This window comes from Podarcis gaigeae, assembly GCF_964106915.1.
Source record: "Podarcis gaigeae genome assembly, chromosome: 15".
In the NCBI taxonomy this organism is placed as follows: domain Eukaryota; kingdom Metazoa; phylum Chordata; class Lepidosauria; order Squamata; family Lacertidae; genus Podarcis; species Podarcis gaigeae.
Window position 1 is genome coordinate 37360594 of NC_139692.1, and position 18591 is coordinate 37379184.

General features: G+C 49.0%; 1 protein-coding gene across 1 annotated transcript in view; it reads right to left on the reverse strand.

Annotated features, from left to right (window-relative positions):
- Positions 1 to 18591, reverse strand: part of KSR1 (kinase suppressor of ras 1) — a 106029-nt gene that overhangs the window by 22681 nt on the left and 64757 nt on the right. Inside the window, 3 exon segments of the mRNA XM_083714451.1 lie at positions 846 to 848; positions 851 to 1303; positions 2484 to 2631. Coding sequence (XP_083570577.1) covers positions 846 to 848; positions 851 to 1303; positions 2484 to 2631 — 604 coding nt within the window.

Here is an 18591-nt window from a genome sequence, read left to right on the forward strand (position 1 = left end):
CCTTAGGTCATACAACTGCAGGCCAGTGCTCAACTCAGCCTCTATTTCCTGGATTTGTAAAATGGGGATGGCAACAGCCGGTTTTCTAGTGCCGTCGCAATACTTGCAGTAAGAGGAACCAGTTTAGAACCAGTTTACCTGAAAGATATCATCACCCCATATATATGTGTATATCCATTTGGCCAATTTTATCTGTGAAACAGACACTTTTACAAACACCACACAAAGCCTGTCTTGCACTTGCAAGGAATCGATCCTTCAATGCAACCGTACCTACACTTCGGAACTCCCTGTCCATTGATATTAAGCAGGTGCCTTTGCTGTACAGGTGGCAACCATTTTGTGTGCATCCAATTGACACATGACCACTGACACACAAGTCCTTTTGGACCCGGGAGAGGGAGTAATGGGGGCGGCGCAGGCTTATGCACACTCCGCCGATGCGCGCGGGGGCAGGGCACAGGAACAGAACCCCCACACTAAATGGTCACCACCTGTACAGTTTTCAGCACGTGCTGAACATTATATTTAAGCAAACATACCCAGACACGGTAAATCTGGCATGTTTCCATATGTAATTCGATTATTTTTTTAAGCTGCTGGTTTTATGTTGGGGAAATTTCATGCTACCTTCTTTTTGACTGATAATCTTAATGTAAACACCTTTGAGGTTTCAAATTATGAGGAAGCAGTACACAGATCCTGTTAAACAATTTTTTTTAAAAAAAGGATAGTAATTGTGCTAAAACGAACCAAGGGTTCAACTCTGTGTAAGGCAGAGCCTCGTCAAAATGGCAACCCTTGCGTGATAGTAAGACCACAATGCAGCGGGAGGAGAAGGATACTCACTTCATAGGAGGGACTTCATCGATCCTGTTGCCAAGCTGAGATTCGTGGGATTTGCTCCTCGTGAGGGTGGGGAAGTTGGGGAGCAGCTGGAAAACCTTCCGGCTGGGCGGTGGGGGAGTCCGTGGCGGCTTCCCCCTCTTGAGCTGGGGCGTGGTGGGGGGCGTGATGGTGATGCTGTGGGGAGTCCTGAGGTTCCGCCTCCCGCAGTGGGTGGGGAAAGCAAATGACTCCAAGAGGCTGTCGGCGCTGCCGGGGGGGCCTTGGTCCGAGGAGGACAGGAGCGTGGACGTGGAGACGGAGCGGGCCTGCGGGCCGTTCCCCTTCAGGGACGTCAAGCTGCCATGAGACCACGTGAGCGAGGTGGGGCAGGGGGAAAGTTCAGAGGGGGGCATCAAGCTGGCTTCACGGCGCGTGTCCGGCAGATTCCACACCAGGTCGTCTTTGTACTCTCCACCTGCACATGGGAAGGAGATCACAATTAGATGGCTTTAAGAAAAGGGATCTTATTTTTAATCTTTGTAGGAAGCCGCCCAGAGTAGCTGGGGAAGCCTAGCCAGATGGGCGGGGTACAAATAATAAATTCTTCATCATCATCATCATCATGGCAGGTGCCCACTAGCTGCAAGTCATGGTGGCTGATTCCTATGTCCAGAATCAGGAGCTGATCAACAGCTACTGGGGAACAGCAGCAAGGGAGGATTATTGCTCTCACATCCTGCTATCAAGGCAGAATAACTCACAAGGCATCAGTGAAGTTAACTCTTGGTTCAAGGAAATAAAACAGCTCAGGCCTAGTGAGCACAGCAACTCTTCCCCAAAGCTCTTGCCCCAATGACGCGGTTGTGTGGACTGAAGGTCCCCACCTTCCCACCACTCTCTAAGGCTCCTCCTCAGCCAGGTCCTTCCCAAGCAATCTGAGGCTCCTTCGCCTTTTCTGTCTCTGCTCCGCGCTCTTCATACCTCTGCAGGTTCTGGGAGACTGGGGGAGGGAGGGGGCTGGTTGCAGCAGGAGGGGTGAGCCCCTGGCTTCTTCAGCAGCCTGCTTCATCTCTGCCTCTCCCCCCCCCCCTTTCCAGCCTCTGCTTCTCCCTCTGCCTCTGGACTGCTCTCTACCCCAGCCTCTTCCTGCTCACTAAGTCCTGTTACCTCTCCAGCTTCTGATACATCCTCCTCCCATGCCACACATTCAAAGCACACCTGGTGTACAATTAAACCACACGGCTTCCCCCAAACAATTCCTCGAAGCAGCAGTTTGTTCAGAGTGCTGGGAATTATAGCTCTGTGAGGGATGAAAACTACAGTTCCTGGGCTTCTGGGGGGGGGGGACGTGCACGCTTTCAAAGTGCGTTGAATGTGCTTTAAATGTATGGCATGCATCTGTGCTTGGCTGCCCACTGGGATACAGGGATAGATAGACCATAGACCTCTGGTCTGATCTAGCAAGGCTCTTATGATAGATCGCAATAGGCAGACCACAAAGTAACTGTCATTGCCTCTGCTGCCACCTGCTGTTGGGCTCCTTGTCTTCCACCCTACCAGTTTCTAGCAGCAACACTGCCTATTGCTTACTGAAATAGAGATCTACCACTGGAGGACCCGCTAGCTTCCAGGAGCAGCACACGAAGCCTTCTTACCTGTGCGGGTCACTTTCCGCAAGCAGGCGAGAGCCCCGTTGAGCCGGGAGCATTCCTCAGCGCTGGCCCCGCACCTCTTCATGGTGTCTTTCACTTTCGACTCATCCATTTCCAGTAAGGCATCGAGGGTCAACTCCTCCGGTATCCTCTGCAAGAAAGAGCAGTGGTTTGTGTGTGTGAATTTTATAAGCTCTGTCATTTATTTGTTCAGGAAACTTTTGCAGGAAGATGGAGTCCTGTCTCCACCCCTGCCTACCCTCCTCCTATTTGGGGAACGAATTAATCTCCCTATGTGGTTGTGACGTGCTCAGGCAGATTGCTGGGTCAAGGAACACGGTCAGGAGCTTGGTCCCTGGTGTGGCTCATTTGGTGACAAGCAACAGCTGCTTTGGCTAGAGCGTTGCCTTGTTTTGAGTGTGTGTGTGTGTGTGTGTGTTTTAACAAGGTTGAACAACGAGAAATTTGTTTCTGACTGGACGGTCCAGTCACTCGCTCCCGGCTTTGAAAGAGTGACGAGGCAGATGCAGGAAAAGCTGGCTGTGACTTGTGCCCAACCATCACTGCACTCTCCCTGTAAGCAATGACCGGCCTTTCCTGGAGTGGCATCTGTGCCAAAATATATACAAAGAACTGCCCACCCAAGCATTGCACTTACGCGTACGCAGGTCCAGAAGATACTGCAAAAGCTCAGCATCATTTGCCACCTGAAGCGGCTGGGGCAACCGACTTGGATGCTTAACCTCAGCCCTTGCAAATGGGGCTGGGGCTGGTGCCGGGAGTAGCCATCACTGGGCAGCTGCTGAGCCCACGCCCTTGCAGGAGGGACCACCCTTTCTGACGGTGCTGCCTGCATTCACCTCAAGTCTCTGAGCATGTGCACAGCCACAAAGGTGCTAATATGGACTGGGCTCAGAGGGAGAGGGCAAACAAGTGAGTGCCTTCGAGAGTACAAAAGAGACTCACAGACAGAACCCTGCAACTGGCATGGTTAGCAAACAACGCTGCAAAGTGGGCGCATGGGATATTTTGGCCACTGAGGACTGCATTTTCTCATGTGCAAGCTGTCAAGAGTCTACATGACGGCAGTAAGTAGGGCTAGAGCCAGATGCCAGAGTGAACAGGACACCCCCTTTTATTTCTCTGCCACCCCCACCTCCGCTTCCCCCCATCTTCCTATCCTATTCTTACGATATTATGCATCCCACAGTAAGTGAAGTCAGTATTAGTATCCCTCATATTGTGGGAGAGGGCCAAGGCTGAGAAAGAGAATGACTTGCCAAAGGGCATCTAGTGAGTCTATAACAGACATGAGATTTAAACGAGGGATGTCCTGATTCATAATGGAAACTCTTGGCCCCTACACCGGGGGATAGGAATATCCGTTACTGGACTACAACTCCCATTATCCCTGGCCATTAGCCGTGCTAGCAGGGGCCAATGGGAATTATAGCCCAGCCACCATTTCCCCTTCACTGCCATATGTTTTTTCAACAATAAACTTTGTCTTCCAAATTTTCCTCAGGGTGAAAGAGATGGGACCAAGGTCACCTAGCGAGAATCATGGTCTGGAAGAGATTCAAGCTCATCCTCCCTGGTCCTAGTTTGACCCTCTAAGGCAGCAGTTCTCAACCTGTGGGTCCCCAGATGTTGTTGGACTACAACTCCCATCATCCCTGAGCTCTGGCCTTGCTAGCTAGGGGTGATGGGAATTGTAGTTCAACAACATCTGGGGACCCACAGGTTGAGAAAGGCTGCTCTAAGGGATGGGGAAAACCTGTTGCCCTGAACTACAACTCCCTGGCCACCATCCCTGCTAGCTGCAGCTGATGGGAGTTGTAGTACAGTGACATCAGGAAGAATAGAGGTTCCCCACTCTTGCCCTACGCAATGCCAGCTTCTGAAGAGACAATCTTTGGACCCCCAAGACCAAGAACAGAAGACAAGAGGGAGGAAGAAGATTCTCCACATGCAAGCAAGAGGCATGCTGGGAAGAAAAGAAACAAGAGAGTTTGATAACTTAAAAAACCAGGCTGGAATCCAAGTCACGAAGCGAGAGAGTTGCTGAGTGTTCCGGAAGCTCGTTCCGACACCAGATGATATAAGGACAGAGTTAGCATGTACTTGCACGAGACAACTGCTTCTTTTAGGAATGCTTCCAATCCGTTTCCTCCTTCCTTCCTTCCCTCCCTCCTCTTTTCCCGAAACAAACATCTTAACATGAGCGCAAATGAAACTTGGGGTGGCGTCACCGTCAGGCAGGGCAGACTTGAACCAGCTGACTCCAAGGGGCAGGGACCGGTTCCCCAATCCACACAGCAATAGAGCCCATAGGTCAGACATGGAGACTGTGGGAAGGTTCAACGTTGGGACGTCAAACACAACTCAGGCCTCATTTCCACCATACATGTAAAGCAATGCCGTACCACTCCAGCCATCATGGCTGTCCCCCAAGGAATCCTGGGAACTGTAGTTTACCACCACCCCACATATCTATAATCCCCTGACTACAGTTCCCAGGATTCTCTGGGGGAAGCCATGACAGTTAAAGTGGCATAATAGGGCTTTAGATGCATAGTGCGGATGGAGCATAAGAATCCTCCTGGTTCTAGGCTCAGGTGATCCCGGACAGCCAAAACCATGCGTCTACATTATATATGTAGGCCCCAAGGCCTGCTGCGCTGTTGCTGAGGGAAGCCATTTTCCCCACACACAATGCCTCAACACAACACCACCCTGTGATCTTCAGATAAAAGGAGGCATAGGAATTGAATAAATAATAACAACAGCATTGAAGGGCATAATGGGGACACCAAAATGGCTATAGGTGCTGACCCTGCCTATACCAACTGGGAGTCCTGACTCTTCCTAGCCCTTGGGTCAAGGCACAACACTTAGCCAGAGGTCTATATTATTCTAACCAGGCTGAAGCGTAATTTTAGGCCAGGGTTTCCCAAACCTGACTCCCCAGCCGTTTTTGGACTACAGTTCCCATCATCCCTGACCACTGGTTCTGCTAGTTAAGGGTGATGGTCCAAAAACAGCTGGAGATCCAAGTTTGGGAAACCCTGTTTTGGGGCCCTGATCCCATCATACATAGAGTAAACCAGCCGAGGCCTCATCTACACTACACATTTAAGGCAGTATCATACCACTTTAGACAGCTATGGCTCCCCCCCAGAGAATCCCGGGGAATGCTGTTTGATAAAGGTTCAGAGAGTTGTTATGAGATCCCTATTTCCCTCAGAGAACTACAATTCCCAGAGGAACTGACTGTGAAACCACTCTGGAAACTGTAGTTCTATGAGGAGAACAGGAGACCACCTAACCACTAAAAGTAGGGGGAGGATATCGCCTGTGTAACAGCATTCAAGGCAGCCAAACAAATTACTGAAAATGGAACGCCTTGCCAAATATTTAGATGCTTAATGCTCTTTGGGACCTTTTTGCTTCCCTGACAGCAACCGCTACTAGTGTAGAGCTAGTGAGGTGTAGTGTTTAAGAGTGGTGGACTTGTAATCTGGTGAACCAGGTTCGCTTCCCCGCTCCTCCACATGCATCTGCTGGGTTGGGCTAGTCACACTTCTCTGAAGTCTCTCAGCCCCACTCACCTCACAGAGTGTTTGTTGTGGGGGAGGAAGGGAAAGGAGAATGTTAGGTGCTTTGAGACTCCTTCGGGTAGTGATAAAGTGGGATATCAGATCCAAACTCTTCTCTTCTTCTCTACACCATTTTCCCTTTTTTGCCTCTGCGGTCACTTCCCCTCAGCAGCCCTCATTTGCCCAAACTCCCGTTTCATCCAACTGGCTGCGGTGTTTTGCTTTGTGGACACTAAGAATGTTGTGGTGTAGTCACAATGTGGGGGGGGGGACACTGGAGGTTGCCAAAAACAGACTAAAAATCATTGTGGACAAGCAAAGCCAAGGACAGGTGGGAAGAGAAATAGCACCAAAAAGACCTGTTCTGAAACCATCTATTTTCATCAGAATTTCCCCAAACAGAACACACTATTGAATCTCCACAAAGGTAAAGATGCAACCAAGAACAGTCACATCACAAGTGCCTTTGGGGTCCTTGTATGAGAAATGCCATCAATAGCTCGTACCCCTGACAGCAGGCACAATCTAGCCTGTTTATTATCATTATCAAGCTGGGCAAAGCAGCATCCTCCCTCTTTTATTCTGCCGTCTTCGCACATAATCTGGTGTCTGAATTGGGTTCCGGAACACGCTGTTAATTCTCACCAACGGGCTGGCTCACACCCAGATCCGAAAGAAAAGCTGCTACCATACAAATGGAGCGCATGCGAGCAAGTGCGGCAGGCACACGTGTGCAAGAGAGAACAGTCCTAAGGAAAATTTTGTCTAAAAAATATGCAGTCTGCAGATTAAGTTTCTTTGCATTTTTACAAATGACACAGCCGGATTCCTTTGCAGAGGCTCCTGGACGAAGGTTTGTCGCCCGGCCTACATATTTTTAAGGAGTGGAGCAATGCACAAAAGGAAGCCCTGAGATACCCTCCGCCAGCACACTGCCCAAAACCTACCTCCAATCTCCCGCTTCCACAGTTGCCCTCAAAGGTGCTGCTTGCAGTGAAACGTGTGATTAATGCAACATGTCATTCGACCCAAACTAGCAAAGAAAGCGGGTTGGGGCTGATGGTGGAGATTTGTTTGTCGGAACTGAATCCTGCTGAGGCTGTCGGAAACCTGGGGAGATCTGGCTCCGTAATAGGCCTCATTCTGCACTAGGCCTCATTCTGCACGTGGCAGGCTGCTTTAAGACATTCAAAGCCTTGGCGGGGGGGTGGGGGGCTGTGGCAGGAGCAGGCACAAGGTGGAGGGATCCACAGGGCAGGATTAAAGGGCTGAAGGATACACAGAGCTTGGGGCGGCAGCAGGCAGGAATGTCTCCCCATCCGGCACACGTTCGAACTAAAGCGAGCTATTATTAGCGGGCGATCAGCTGAACGCGCCAACTTCACAATCAGTGCTGAGGCCTGGTTTATACCAAGGTGGAAAACAGGAAGACTGAACAGCTTCAGGGTGCAGGAGGGGCCCAGTCAGGCAAGACTCCTCCTCTCAAAAACATTCCCTGCACGCAGACATCTAATGTATCAAGGAAAAGGGTTTTGCCTATCCACCCTCCTCCCTGATATTTGGGATTTCTTCCCTGTTTTTGTTTTTTACTTCTCCCAAAGAATCCTGCAGTTTGTTAAGGGTGCTGGGAACTGTAGCTCTGCGAGAAGTAAACTACAGTTCCCAGGATTCTCTGGGGGAAGCCATGGGTTTCAAATGTACCTCAGGTTAAGTGCTTAACTTGAAGCACCACTTTAGCCTATGGGGTCTCCTCCTGCTGCTGCTGCTGCTGCTGCCGCACTGCCGGAGCACGATTTCTGTTCTTATCCTGAAGCAAAGTTCTTAATCTGAGGTAATATTTCTGGGTTAGCGGAGTCTGTAACCTGAAGCATATGTAACCTGAAGCATATGTAACCTGAAGCATATGTAACCTGAGGTACCACTGTACAGTGCATACGCAGTAGTTAGTTAAGGGTGCCAGGAACTGTAACTCTGTGAGGGGCAAACTACAGTTCTAAAGGATTATTTGGGGGAAGCCACGTTCCTTAAATGTATGGTGTGCACACAGAAGTTTGTTAAGGCTGTTGGGAATTGTGGTTCAGTAAGGCAGCAAAACTACAGTTTCCCAGGATTCTCTGGAGGAAGTCATGTGCCTTTAAATGTGTGGTCCGTGCACAGCCTCGGTCTGATATCCCCCACCCCCGGGCTTGTAGTCCCTCGCCTGGAATTTAATTTTAGAACACCGGAATGGCGAGTTGTAGGAAAAAAGTATAAGGAGATTATATTTAAACAATCCCAACGACCTTGAATTGGAAGAGCTCAGACAGGATTTTCAAAGCCTGCTGCCGGCCCTCACGACATGCAATGTGGGTGCATGCATATTCTCTCTCATTTATTTATATTCTCTCTCTCTCTCTCTCTCTCTCTCTCTCTCTCACACACACACACACACACACACACACACAGACCTAACCCAGTGGGGCTGTAATGGAACAAATAAAGAGGCTCTCTTTAAAAGAGCCACTCTCACACACTGTACATATGTGACAGATTAACATTTAAAACACACACACACAGAGAGACACACACAAACTGCTCCACAGCATCCTTGGGAGATTAGCCCAATATGATTCATCTCCGTGTCTGCCCCCCCACCTCCCGCCAACGCAATAAAGAAACCGCTGGTCACTAGTTTAAGCAGGATCTTAAAATAAGTTCCAAGAGACAAAAATAAACTAAAAACTAGACTTGATCTCTGAGCTCATTCCTAGGAGGATTTGCTGGAAAAACACGCTATATTAGAAATACCACGTGCAACAAAAGGGGCTGCGCCTGCCCCTCATTTTATCTGCTGGGAGGGCATTCCAGAAAGGTTAAGCTCTCAAGTGGCTAGGTCTCAGTGAGCAGAATCTCCTCATCGCAACAACCCCCTGCCCCCAAATCCAGGCACTCACTCAGTGCCTCTGGGCACTTAGAACCTCATCTTAGGAGACTGGGGAACTGGTCCATCTAATGCAGTACTGTCTACACCAAGGGTAGGCAACCTAAGGCCTGTGGGCAGGATCCGGCCCAATCGACTTCTAAATCCGGCCTGCGGACGGTCCGGCAATCAGCATGTTTTTACCTGAGTAGAATGTGTCCTTTTATTTAAAATGCATCTCTGGTTTATTTGTGGGGCATAGGAATCTGTTCATTTTCCCCCTTCAAAATATAGTCTGGCCCCCCACATGGTCTGAGGGACGGTGGACCGGCCCACGGCTGAAAAAGGTTGCTGACCCCTGGTCTACATGGACTCGCAGCCACTCTCCAGGGTCTCACCTCATTTCCAGGGTCCCCCCCCCCCATCTCTCTTCTCCATCCAGGCAAGCAAAGAGGCAATATCAGAGATCGAGGGCACATTCCAAAAACACTAGGTAGGGGGCATGGTCCCAAGAGCCAGGTAGCACCCCCATCCTGGCTTGAGGTGTGTGGGGCATAAGACCATTGAGTCCACAGCCCAAAATTACCTAAATGCACCAGTGAGGAGTAGACCAAACCATACGTCCCACAATAATCGGTGTGACGCTACAGAAGAACACCTTGATATTTTACCATTATATCTGAGGCAGGGCTGCATGCATACTGGGAGGATGAGCAGTTGCTTTAAAAAGCTGTGTGGTGCATGGTACCGGCTGCAGAATCCAGTTTCTTAAGAATCTTTTAAAAGCAAGTTTCTGGTCCTTATGATTACGAAGGTATGTCTGAAAGCCCATAGGTAACACCTAATCAAAGTACCAGACACAGGGGAGTTCTCAAGTAAGGAATTCGCTGCCTGACGGGCATGTTCCTAAAATGCTGTTTTCATACAACGATGCAGTAAGTAGGCTTGCAGGATCGCCATGGTGTAAAACAACAATGGATGAAGGATACAGCAACCAGTGGGAGAAAGTAAGGACATAAGATAAGCCCTGGTGGATCATCCCAATGGCCCCTGCAGCCCAGCATCCTGTTCTCACAGTTGCCAACCAGATCCGTCCAAGAAACCTGCAAGGAGGACCAGAGCACAAGAGCCCTCTCCCCTCCTAGTATTCAGAATCATTATGTTCTCCAACTTGGGTGGCAGAGGAGCACAGCCATCATGCCTGGTAGCCATGGAAAGCTTTCTCCTGCATGAATTTGTCCAATCCTCTTTCAAAGCCATCTAAGTTGGTCCCATCACCGGAGGAGCGAGTTCCATAGTTTTAAGCATGCACTGAGTAGAATGTATTGCCTTCAATAACCCTCCACAATGGTGAGGTCTAGCCTACAGGGAGAGGGGGCTGGCACACCGCCTCCAAGTAAAAAATAAAACAAAAGCATCTCAGCATGCTCAGGAAAGTAATTGCCTCTTTCCTTGCCATGTGGAGTCTGTCAAACCTAGCCAGGAGGATCCCACGCTCAGACTAGCATTGTACCGAAAATTTCTCCTCCAGTTTCCCCCCCCCCCAACTGTTCTCTCCATCAATCACCAAGAAAAGAAATTGCATCTGAAAAATAGTCAAAAGGATAAAGAGAATTAAAAAAGAATTATCGTGGGGGTGGAGTTTCGTGGTGCTTACCTTGAATTTGAAGAAGTTCAGGAGGTATTTTGAGGATTTTTCATAGCCTGCAAATAATCTCATCAGCAGACTGCAAACTGCAGCCTTCCTGGGTGTTCATTTCCCCTTTTTTAAAAAAAGCCCACGGCTGGACTTTCTTGTAAGCACAAGAAAGTGGAGAGGCTGCTTACTGTGTCAACTGAAGTCTATTTATTTTGAATAAATAGCGGAAGGGTCGTGACTCAGTGGGAGAACATCTGCTGTGCCTGAAGAAGGTCCCAGGTTCAACCCCAAGGGAAAATCAGGTGAGTGCTTAGCTTGCCCTTGCAGCTGCTCTATGAATGGGCTTCCAGAAAGGACTATCCCTTTAGCTTGCTAGACTTTAAAGTGTTTAGGCCCGGGGGGGGGGGGGGGACCAGCAGCCCTCCAGGTGTGACTGCACTTAACTCCCATTAGCATGGCCAATGATCAGAGGCGAATGATGCAACATCTGGAGACCCATAGGTCCCCACCATCAGCATCAGGAAAGATGCACAACACCAGCACACACCGAGTTAATGCAATTACTCAATAAGGCAGACACCGTGAGGGGTTCCCAAGAATTGGGAAGCTTGCCTGTTCGGAACAGGTTTGCCCTTCCCCTGAAGGAGACAGGTATGTCATTTGAGGGTGCTCCTAGCTTCAGGTAACCAATTACCAGAGCAGTTGGTGCACCAACAGCACCCTTTTCTGGATAGCGGCATTTTAGTCACTGTGATTCATGCCCCGGGAACCTCACAGTTGGATTATTGTAGCCCACTTTGTGGAGGTCTGCCCTTGAGGTTGGTGCAGAGGATGAAACTGGTGCAGAATTCAGTGGCTGGGTTACTAACGGGAAGATCTGACTGCCCATGTACAGTGGTACCTCTAGTTACGAACTGAATTTGTTCCGGAGGTCCGTTCTTAACTAGAGGTGTGCTTTCGCTAATGGGGCCTCTTGCTGCCACTGCGCCGCTGGCACACAATTTCCGTTCTCTTCCTGGGGCAAAGTTCTCAACTCCAGCTAACTCTTCCAGGTTAGCAGAGGTTGTAACCTGAAGCGCTTGTAACCTGAGGCGTTTGTAACTCGAGGTACCACTGTATTACATTAGTGCCAAAGGTACTGGACTGGCTGCCTCTCAACAACAGAGTCGTCTTCGAGGTGTGGTTAACATACAACACACAGAACAGCTTGGGACCAGGTTTCCTAAAGCGTAACACTCCACCCAGACCCAGCAGACCAGGCATCCCCAAACTCGGCCCTCCAGATGTTTTGGGACTACAATTCCCATCACCCCTGCTGACTGGTCCTGTTAGGGATGATGGGAGTTGTAGTCCCAAAACATCTGGAGGGCCAAGTTTGGGGGTGCCTGCAGTAGACCATCAAGATCTTTTGAGGACACCTTGTCAGTATAATTCCATGACCTGGAGAGCGTTATCTAGCAGCAACAAGAAAGTGGGGTCTTCTTTGTGGTTGTGCCTCCCAGAATGCCCTTCCTCCAGGGATGTCCTAAGGAAAAGCGGGGCATTCCAGGATCAAATCAGAAACTGAGACAGCTTCTGTAAATCCGGGGACATCCGGAGGGTGAGGAGGACCTATTTGGCTATGAAGCCAGCCCAAAGAACAGGATTCATTTTTATTTTACTTCTGCTGCTCCTACTCCTATCTCCAATTCCGCAACCCCAACAGAAAAATACCCTCCTCCTTGCAAGACACAGGCACACCAATGCTTAGTTACAAAAAAAGAGAAATCCTTAGGTTCAACCCCTTCCTGGGAGTCATACTTTAAGCACTAACCTTTCCCCTGCTAAGCTCAGAAATGCAAAAAGGCTGCAGTTGCTAGGGCAGCAGGCAGAAGACTTTCTGAACTAGCTCAGAGGCCCCCTTATTTCACGTGATCCAAAAGACATGATTGGCCCAGCCCTACCCCCCTGTGCAATGGATAGATTCCCCCCACTAGTACAAGCCAGTCTTCACATGAACGTTTTTTTCAGAAGAAGAAAGGGGGGGGGGAGCTTTTTGCTAGATCTGAAGCGCAAACACCACAAACAAAACAAAACAAGAGGGAAATAAACCAGGACTGCGTCAGCGCAGTCTCAAATCCACAAGCAGAAATACAAGGAGGCTGGGGAGGGAGGGAGGGGGAGAGGGGGAGAGAGGGAGAGAGAGAGAGAGAGAGAGAGAGAGAGAGAGAGCGCGCGCAAAGTTGTGCAGAAAATGGCACTTGTATACCGATCCACACATTTTAAAAGTGCACTCACAGCCAGCTAGGAAAAGCAGGAGCCTGTTCAAACATTCCCTCCGGCCACCTAAGTCTCTTTGCGGGGTCAGGATCTCACCACAAAACGCACCCCTCCAGTGAACTCCAGCCTCTCCCAGCAATCAAACGCTACAGACGGAAACTTGATTGACGAGAACCCCTGCTAGGAGAGAGCGGGGCCGGCTCAGGCACGCCTTGCTAAAAACTGGTTTGAGATCTGTCATCGCTCTCACACACGCAAATATGCATACACAGGGGAAGGAAGGGATTTGAGGGAGGAGAAAACTGCCGAAGGGAAGGTGTTTTGTTCCTGGCAGTGCTTTCTTCGTTATTTAAGAACATCGAGAGCAGGATCAGGCCAAAAGCCCACCTAGCATCCTGTTCTCAGCCAGATGCCAGTGTAGGGTAATGGCTTAGAGCAGGGCTTCCCAAACTTGGGTTGCTTTTGAACTACAACTCCCATCATCCCTAGCTAGCAGGACTAGCGGTCAGGGATGATGAGAATTGTAGTCCAAAAACAGCTGGAGACCCAAGTTTTGGGAAACACTGGTTTAGAGTGTCAGGCTAAGGACCTGGGAAACCATGGTTGGAATCCTCGCCCAGCCGTCAAGCTGAACGGGTGACCGTAAGCCAGTCACGGTGTCTTGGGCTAGCTTACCTCACATTGTTGTTGCGAGAGTAAAATATGGGGGGGGGGGGGGGGACCACGCATGCCACCTTGAGCTCTTTAGATGAAAAAGAAGTATATAAATGTAATAAATAAATGCATCTCCTATGGGAAGCCTGAAAAAACAGGACCGGAGCACAGCAGTGCTGTCCCTGCTTGTGATTTCCAGGAACTAGTATTCAGAACTCCTTCCAAGCCACAAGGAATCTCCGGCTCCCTCCCGCCATTTCCTGGTCCAAGGGTAGGCAAACTAAGGCCCGGGGGCCGGATCCGGCCCAATCGCCTTCTAACTCCGGCCCGCAGACAGTCCGGGAATCAGCGTGTTTTTACACGAGTAGAATGTGTGCTTTTATTTAAAATGCATCTCTGGGTTATTTGTGGGGCATAGGAATTCATTCATTTTTTTTCCTCTTCAAAATATACGGGTAGTCTGGCCCCACACAAGATCTGAGAGACAGTGGACCGGCCCCCTGCTGAAAAAGTTTGCTGACCCCTGTCCTGGTCTGATTCTATTTATTTACTCATTTCCCAGCACCGCACGCTAGGCAATCGCACGTAAATGTACTGCCTTCAACAGCGGAAGGAGAACCACTGCAGTTGTGTCTAATAGCCACTGGTGGTTTTATCCACCTGCCTCTCCACTATCCAGGACAGAGAGAAAGAGAGGGAGGGGAGGGGAGGCCTGCTCTTGGCTTAACACTTGGGAAAAATACAACCGCGAGTTCAGGTTTGGAGGATGCAACAAGCATGGCTGCCCACCTGCCAATCAGCACCCTGATGTTGAAGGTGCCACGATTACAATGCATAGCCCTTAACAGCTTAAGGCAAAGTTAACTTGCAGGATCACCAAAGGATTCCTGCACTCTGGGGGGTTGGACTAGACAGATGATCCTTGTGGTCCCTTCTGACCCTACAATTCTGGGCCCACTTGACTGCTCCAATCTGCATGACTGGCCCTGTTAAAGGTGCCTCAAAATACTCGCCCTGCGCTTGGAAACAACCCATATTTTAGCGCAGCAGCGCATGCAAGGACCTTCCTGCCTGCTGACATGAAGCAAGCACCTTTGCTGCACTATTTCAGCACCTGCCGAGAACGTTTTTGCACAGGCAAGGTGATCCAGACACACGGAAGGCCGACATGTGCTTCATCTCTTTTTTTAGCTACCATGGATTTTAACCATACTTTCGTAGAATGCTTTGGTAGACTTGCTTTTAAATTTTCGTCCACCAAGAATTTTCGAATTTTTAAAAACATTCTGTTCATCGTTTTCAATTTTGCAGCAAATACATAATTATTGAAACCATCTCTTTATCCGCGACTTCCCTTTCCCCACCTTCCGTGGTCCATTAAAATTTCTCCTATTCAACAAGCATATCCAAAATGCTCCTTTACCCCTTTTCTTTTCACCTTCCTTCTTACTTTATTAAACTTTCTCTGCTCTGATTATTCTTTTTAAAAAAAAACTTTTATTTTGCTTTAAACAGGTACATATAAATAATTTGTTCTGATTATTCTAATCCAGCTAGTGTTTAAATATGTTTACAGTAAGAATTTTACATTTCTGTTAGCTGCTCAGAGGTTCGGGGTTTTTTTCGTTCAAGTGGAATATTGAAGGCAGATCTCCCTGTGATCAGCACCATTCTGGAGCTCTAATCCAGAGCTCCCAGGTGGAACCAGCCACAGAAGGGAATATAGGAAAGTGCCTTATATGGAGCCAGACCACTGGTCCATCTAGCTCAGTATAGCCCAGGGCTCAGCAAACATTTTCAGCAGTGGGCCGGTCCACTGTCCCTCAGACCTTGGGGGGGGGGGCGGACTATTTTTTTTTGGGGGGGGGGGGAATGAACAAATTCCTATGCCTCACAAATAAGCCAGAGATGCATTTTAAATAAAAGCACACATTCTACTCATGTAAAAACACCAGGCAGGCCCCACAAATAACCCGGAGATGCATTTTAAATACAGTGGTACCTCAGGTTAAGTACTTAATTCGTTCTGGAGATCTGTACTTAACCTGAAACTGTTCTTAACCTGAAGCACCACTTTAGCCAATGGGGCCTCCTGCTGCTGCCGCGCCGCTGGAGCCCGATTTCTGTTCTCATCCTGAAGCAAAGTTCTTAACCTGAAGCACTATTTCTGGATTAGCGGAGTCTGTAACCTGAAGCGTATGTAACCTGAAGCATATGTCACCTGAGGTACCACTGTAAAAGCACACATTCTACTCATGTAAAAACCCCAGGCAAGGCCCCACAAATAACCTGGAGGTGCATTTTAAATAAAAGGACACATTCTACTCATGTAAAAACACGCTGATTCCCAGACCGTCCGCGGGCCGGAGTTAGAAGGCGATTAGGCCGGATCCGGCCCCCGGGCCTTAGTTTGCCTACCCATGGTATAGTCTATACTGAGGCTGGACTTTCAGGGGTTCCCACGAAATCAGCAGAGCAAAGTCAGTCACGTAATGTACTTCAACATCTAACAAAACAAGAGGGCATACCCTCCAAGTTTCCCCTTTTCCAGGGACGGTCCCAGAATTACGAAAGCCATCCCGGCTTCTGATTTGATCCCAGAACATCCCCATTTCCCCTGCCAGCGCTGCAGCTGAGCTCGGGGAGCAGGATGAGGGCTGTTCATAGCGGCTGCTGGACGGTGGAAAAGCAGGAAGAGAGGTTCGGCTGCAAGGCTTTGAGGGGCAGGCGGAGGGCAGGGCCTCTCTGGGTGGGAAGAAAGGGGGAGAAGAGAAGAGCGCAAGGAGTCTAGGGCAGGGGTCTGCAACCTTTAAGACAAAAAGAGCCACTTGGACCCGTTTCCAAAGGGGGGAAAACTGGGAGCCGCAAAACTTCGTCATTATAAAAATAACTTTTTTGTCTCTTTTTTATTATTTCTTTGTTTGACCCCTCAGAATTACTCCTCCTCATAGAAATAAATGTTAAATTAACAAGTTACCTTTTTTTGTGTGTGTGTTCTTTACTCCCCTTCAAAACAGTGACCAGCGTACATGCCTCCTTTCAATGCAGTGACCAGCGTACATGCCCCTTACAATGTAGCGGGCGGGCGGGAAGGTGATGTCAGGATGGTGCGTGACTAACGCACACACCGCCCCCATGCGACGTCACAGCCAGTACAGCGCCCGCCACAGTGGGAAGTGTCGTGGGCGCACAATGTGCCTCCTCCCCTTGCTAGTATCCGCCCCGGAGCCGCGGCAAAGGTGTAAAAGAGCCACATGCGGCTCCGGAGCCACGGGTTGCAGACCCCTGGTCTAGGGGTTTGTTTTTGTTTAAAAAAAGAAAGCCTTTGTGTGTCAGCATCTAATCTTGCTCCTTCCTAAGGTGTGTGCTTTTCTGTTTGCAAACCCACCAAAGAATGAAATAAAATCAGGACCGAGGGGTTTTCTCGAGGGCTGAGCCCGGTTGATATAGTGGTAGTGGAAATGTCCAGGGGAGGGCAAAATTGAAGGGCTGAGGAGGATCAATTGGTGGGGGGTGGGAGTGAGAAATGTTCCTATTTTCATCTGAGGAATGTTGGAGGGGTATGGGAAAGGGGGGGGGGACCCCTCTCAGTTGAGACCACTAAGTCCAGAGTCTTAACGTTGCCCAATCGTCTCCTTCCTCAATCTACCTTGCCGCTTCCTCCTGCGAAATGGGTAGATCGGTTCTTTGTAGCCCCTGAGTTCAAACAGCCACCTCTTCTCCTAACAGCCTCCACACTTCCACACATCCAGCTCACTGGTGGTATTCTCCAGGTGGTATTTATTTATTTTTAAAAGAAACATACTGATTTCAGTAGCAGAAACCACAGCAGACACTCTCTGAACTCACCTCAGGAACCGCCGTCTCGGGACAGGCGAGGCCTCTCACGCTCCGCAGCGTGACTGGCTGGCTCCCGTTCAGGTCTTCAGGACTTCTTGCTGTGGCCCAATTCCACAAGCACTGCATTGTTACCGCACTGTAATCTCTTCAGGCCCCCCCCCAAACTACAGAATTTTACAAGCTGTCATTTGCCTTGTTTTGTTTTGTTTACAAAAAAAATCCACCATAGGCTTTCGAATTTTCAAATTAACAGCAGCAGCAAAAAATGAAAAGGGAGTTTAAAAATAATAATAATCAATAAGCCACACACTGGAGTTTTCCCAAGATTAATACCAGACTGGATCGGGGAGGGGGAAAGCCAGCCAGCCAGCCCAGCAAAAGGCAAGCCTCTCTCTGCCCGATGTGGTGGAGTCAGCAGATATTTTAAATTGTAGCCGGCAGGCTATTTCTGAAAAGGGGGGTGGTCCTGGGGCTTTCCAGCCTCCCCAGTGCCTGCCAGATTTATTTTTGGGATTTGGCAGAGCAGGAGGGGAGCAAATCGGCTGAGAGGAGGTGGGCGGTGGGGAGAGACCTGCTGCTTGTTTGTGTTCGGAAGGTGGAGGGGAGTTCAGATCCTACGACGTTTTCCGAGATTTTAAAAATAGGGGCTTGTTTGATGTCCGTGTTAACAGCCCCCTTCTCAGACCAAGATATCTGGCAACATAATGCCTAAAGTGTTTTTGGGGGGTTCAGGGAAGGGAATAGACTAGATATATTTATAAAAGTGCGGGTTTTAAAAAACCATGCCTGGATAAATAGATAGGGTGAGTTTCAATAGTGGAGGACACCATTTGATTACCCATTTCCTCTGTATTTACGGTACATTTCGGTAAATACTAGATCATATATATTAATTATAAACCTTAAAAGGATTTCACTCCCCCATAGAATTGGGATAGTTATGTTGTATTCCGCATATTCTGTATGAAACAAATTTATGTGCAGAACAAGGCTGTTACACACCATAACTTTAAAGTTCATTCAAAACACATCCCCACCCCAAAAAAGATTTATGGGAACTGTAGTTTGTTGAGGGTCTGGGAACTGTAGTTCTATGAAGGGCAAACTATCATTTCCAGGGTTCTTGGGAGAGGGTGCTTTAAAGATATGGTGCATATGCAGCCTCAGATAGAAAGCCAGTTCTCCCACGAGCCCCTTCCCCAGCACATTGCTAAAGAGTTC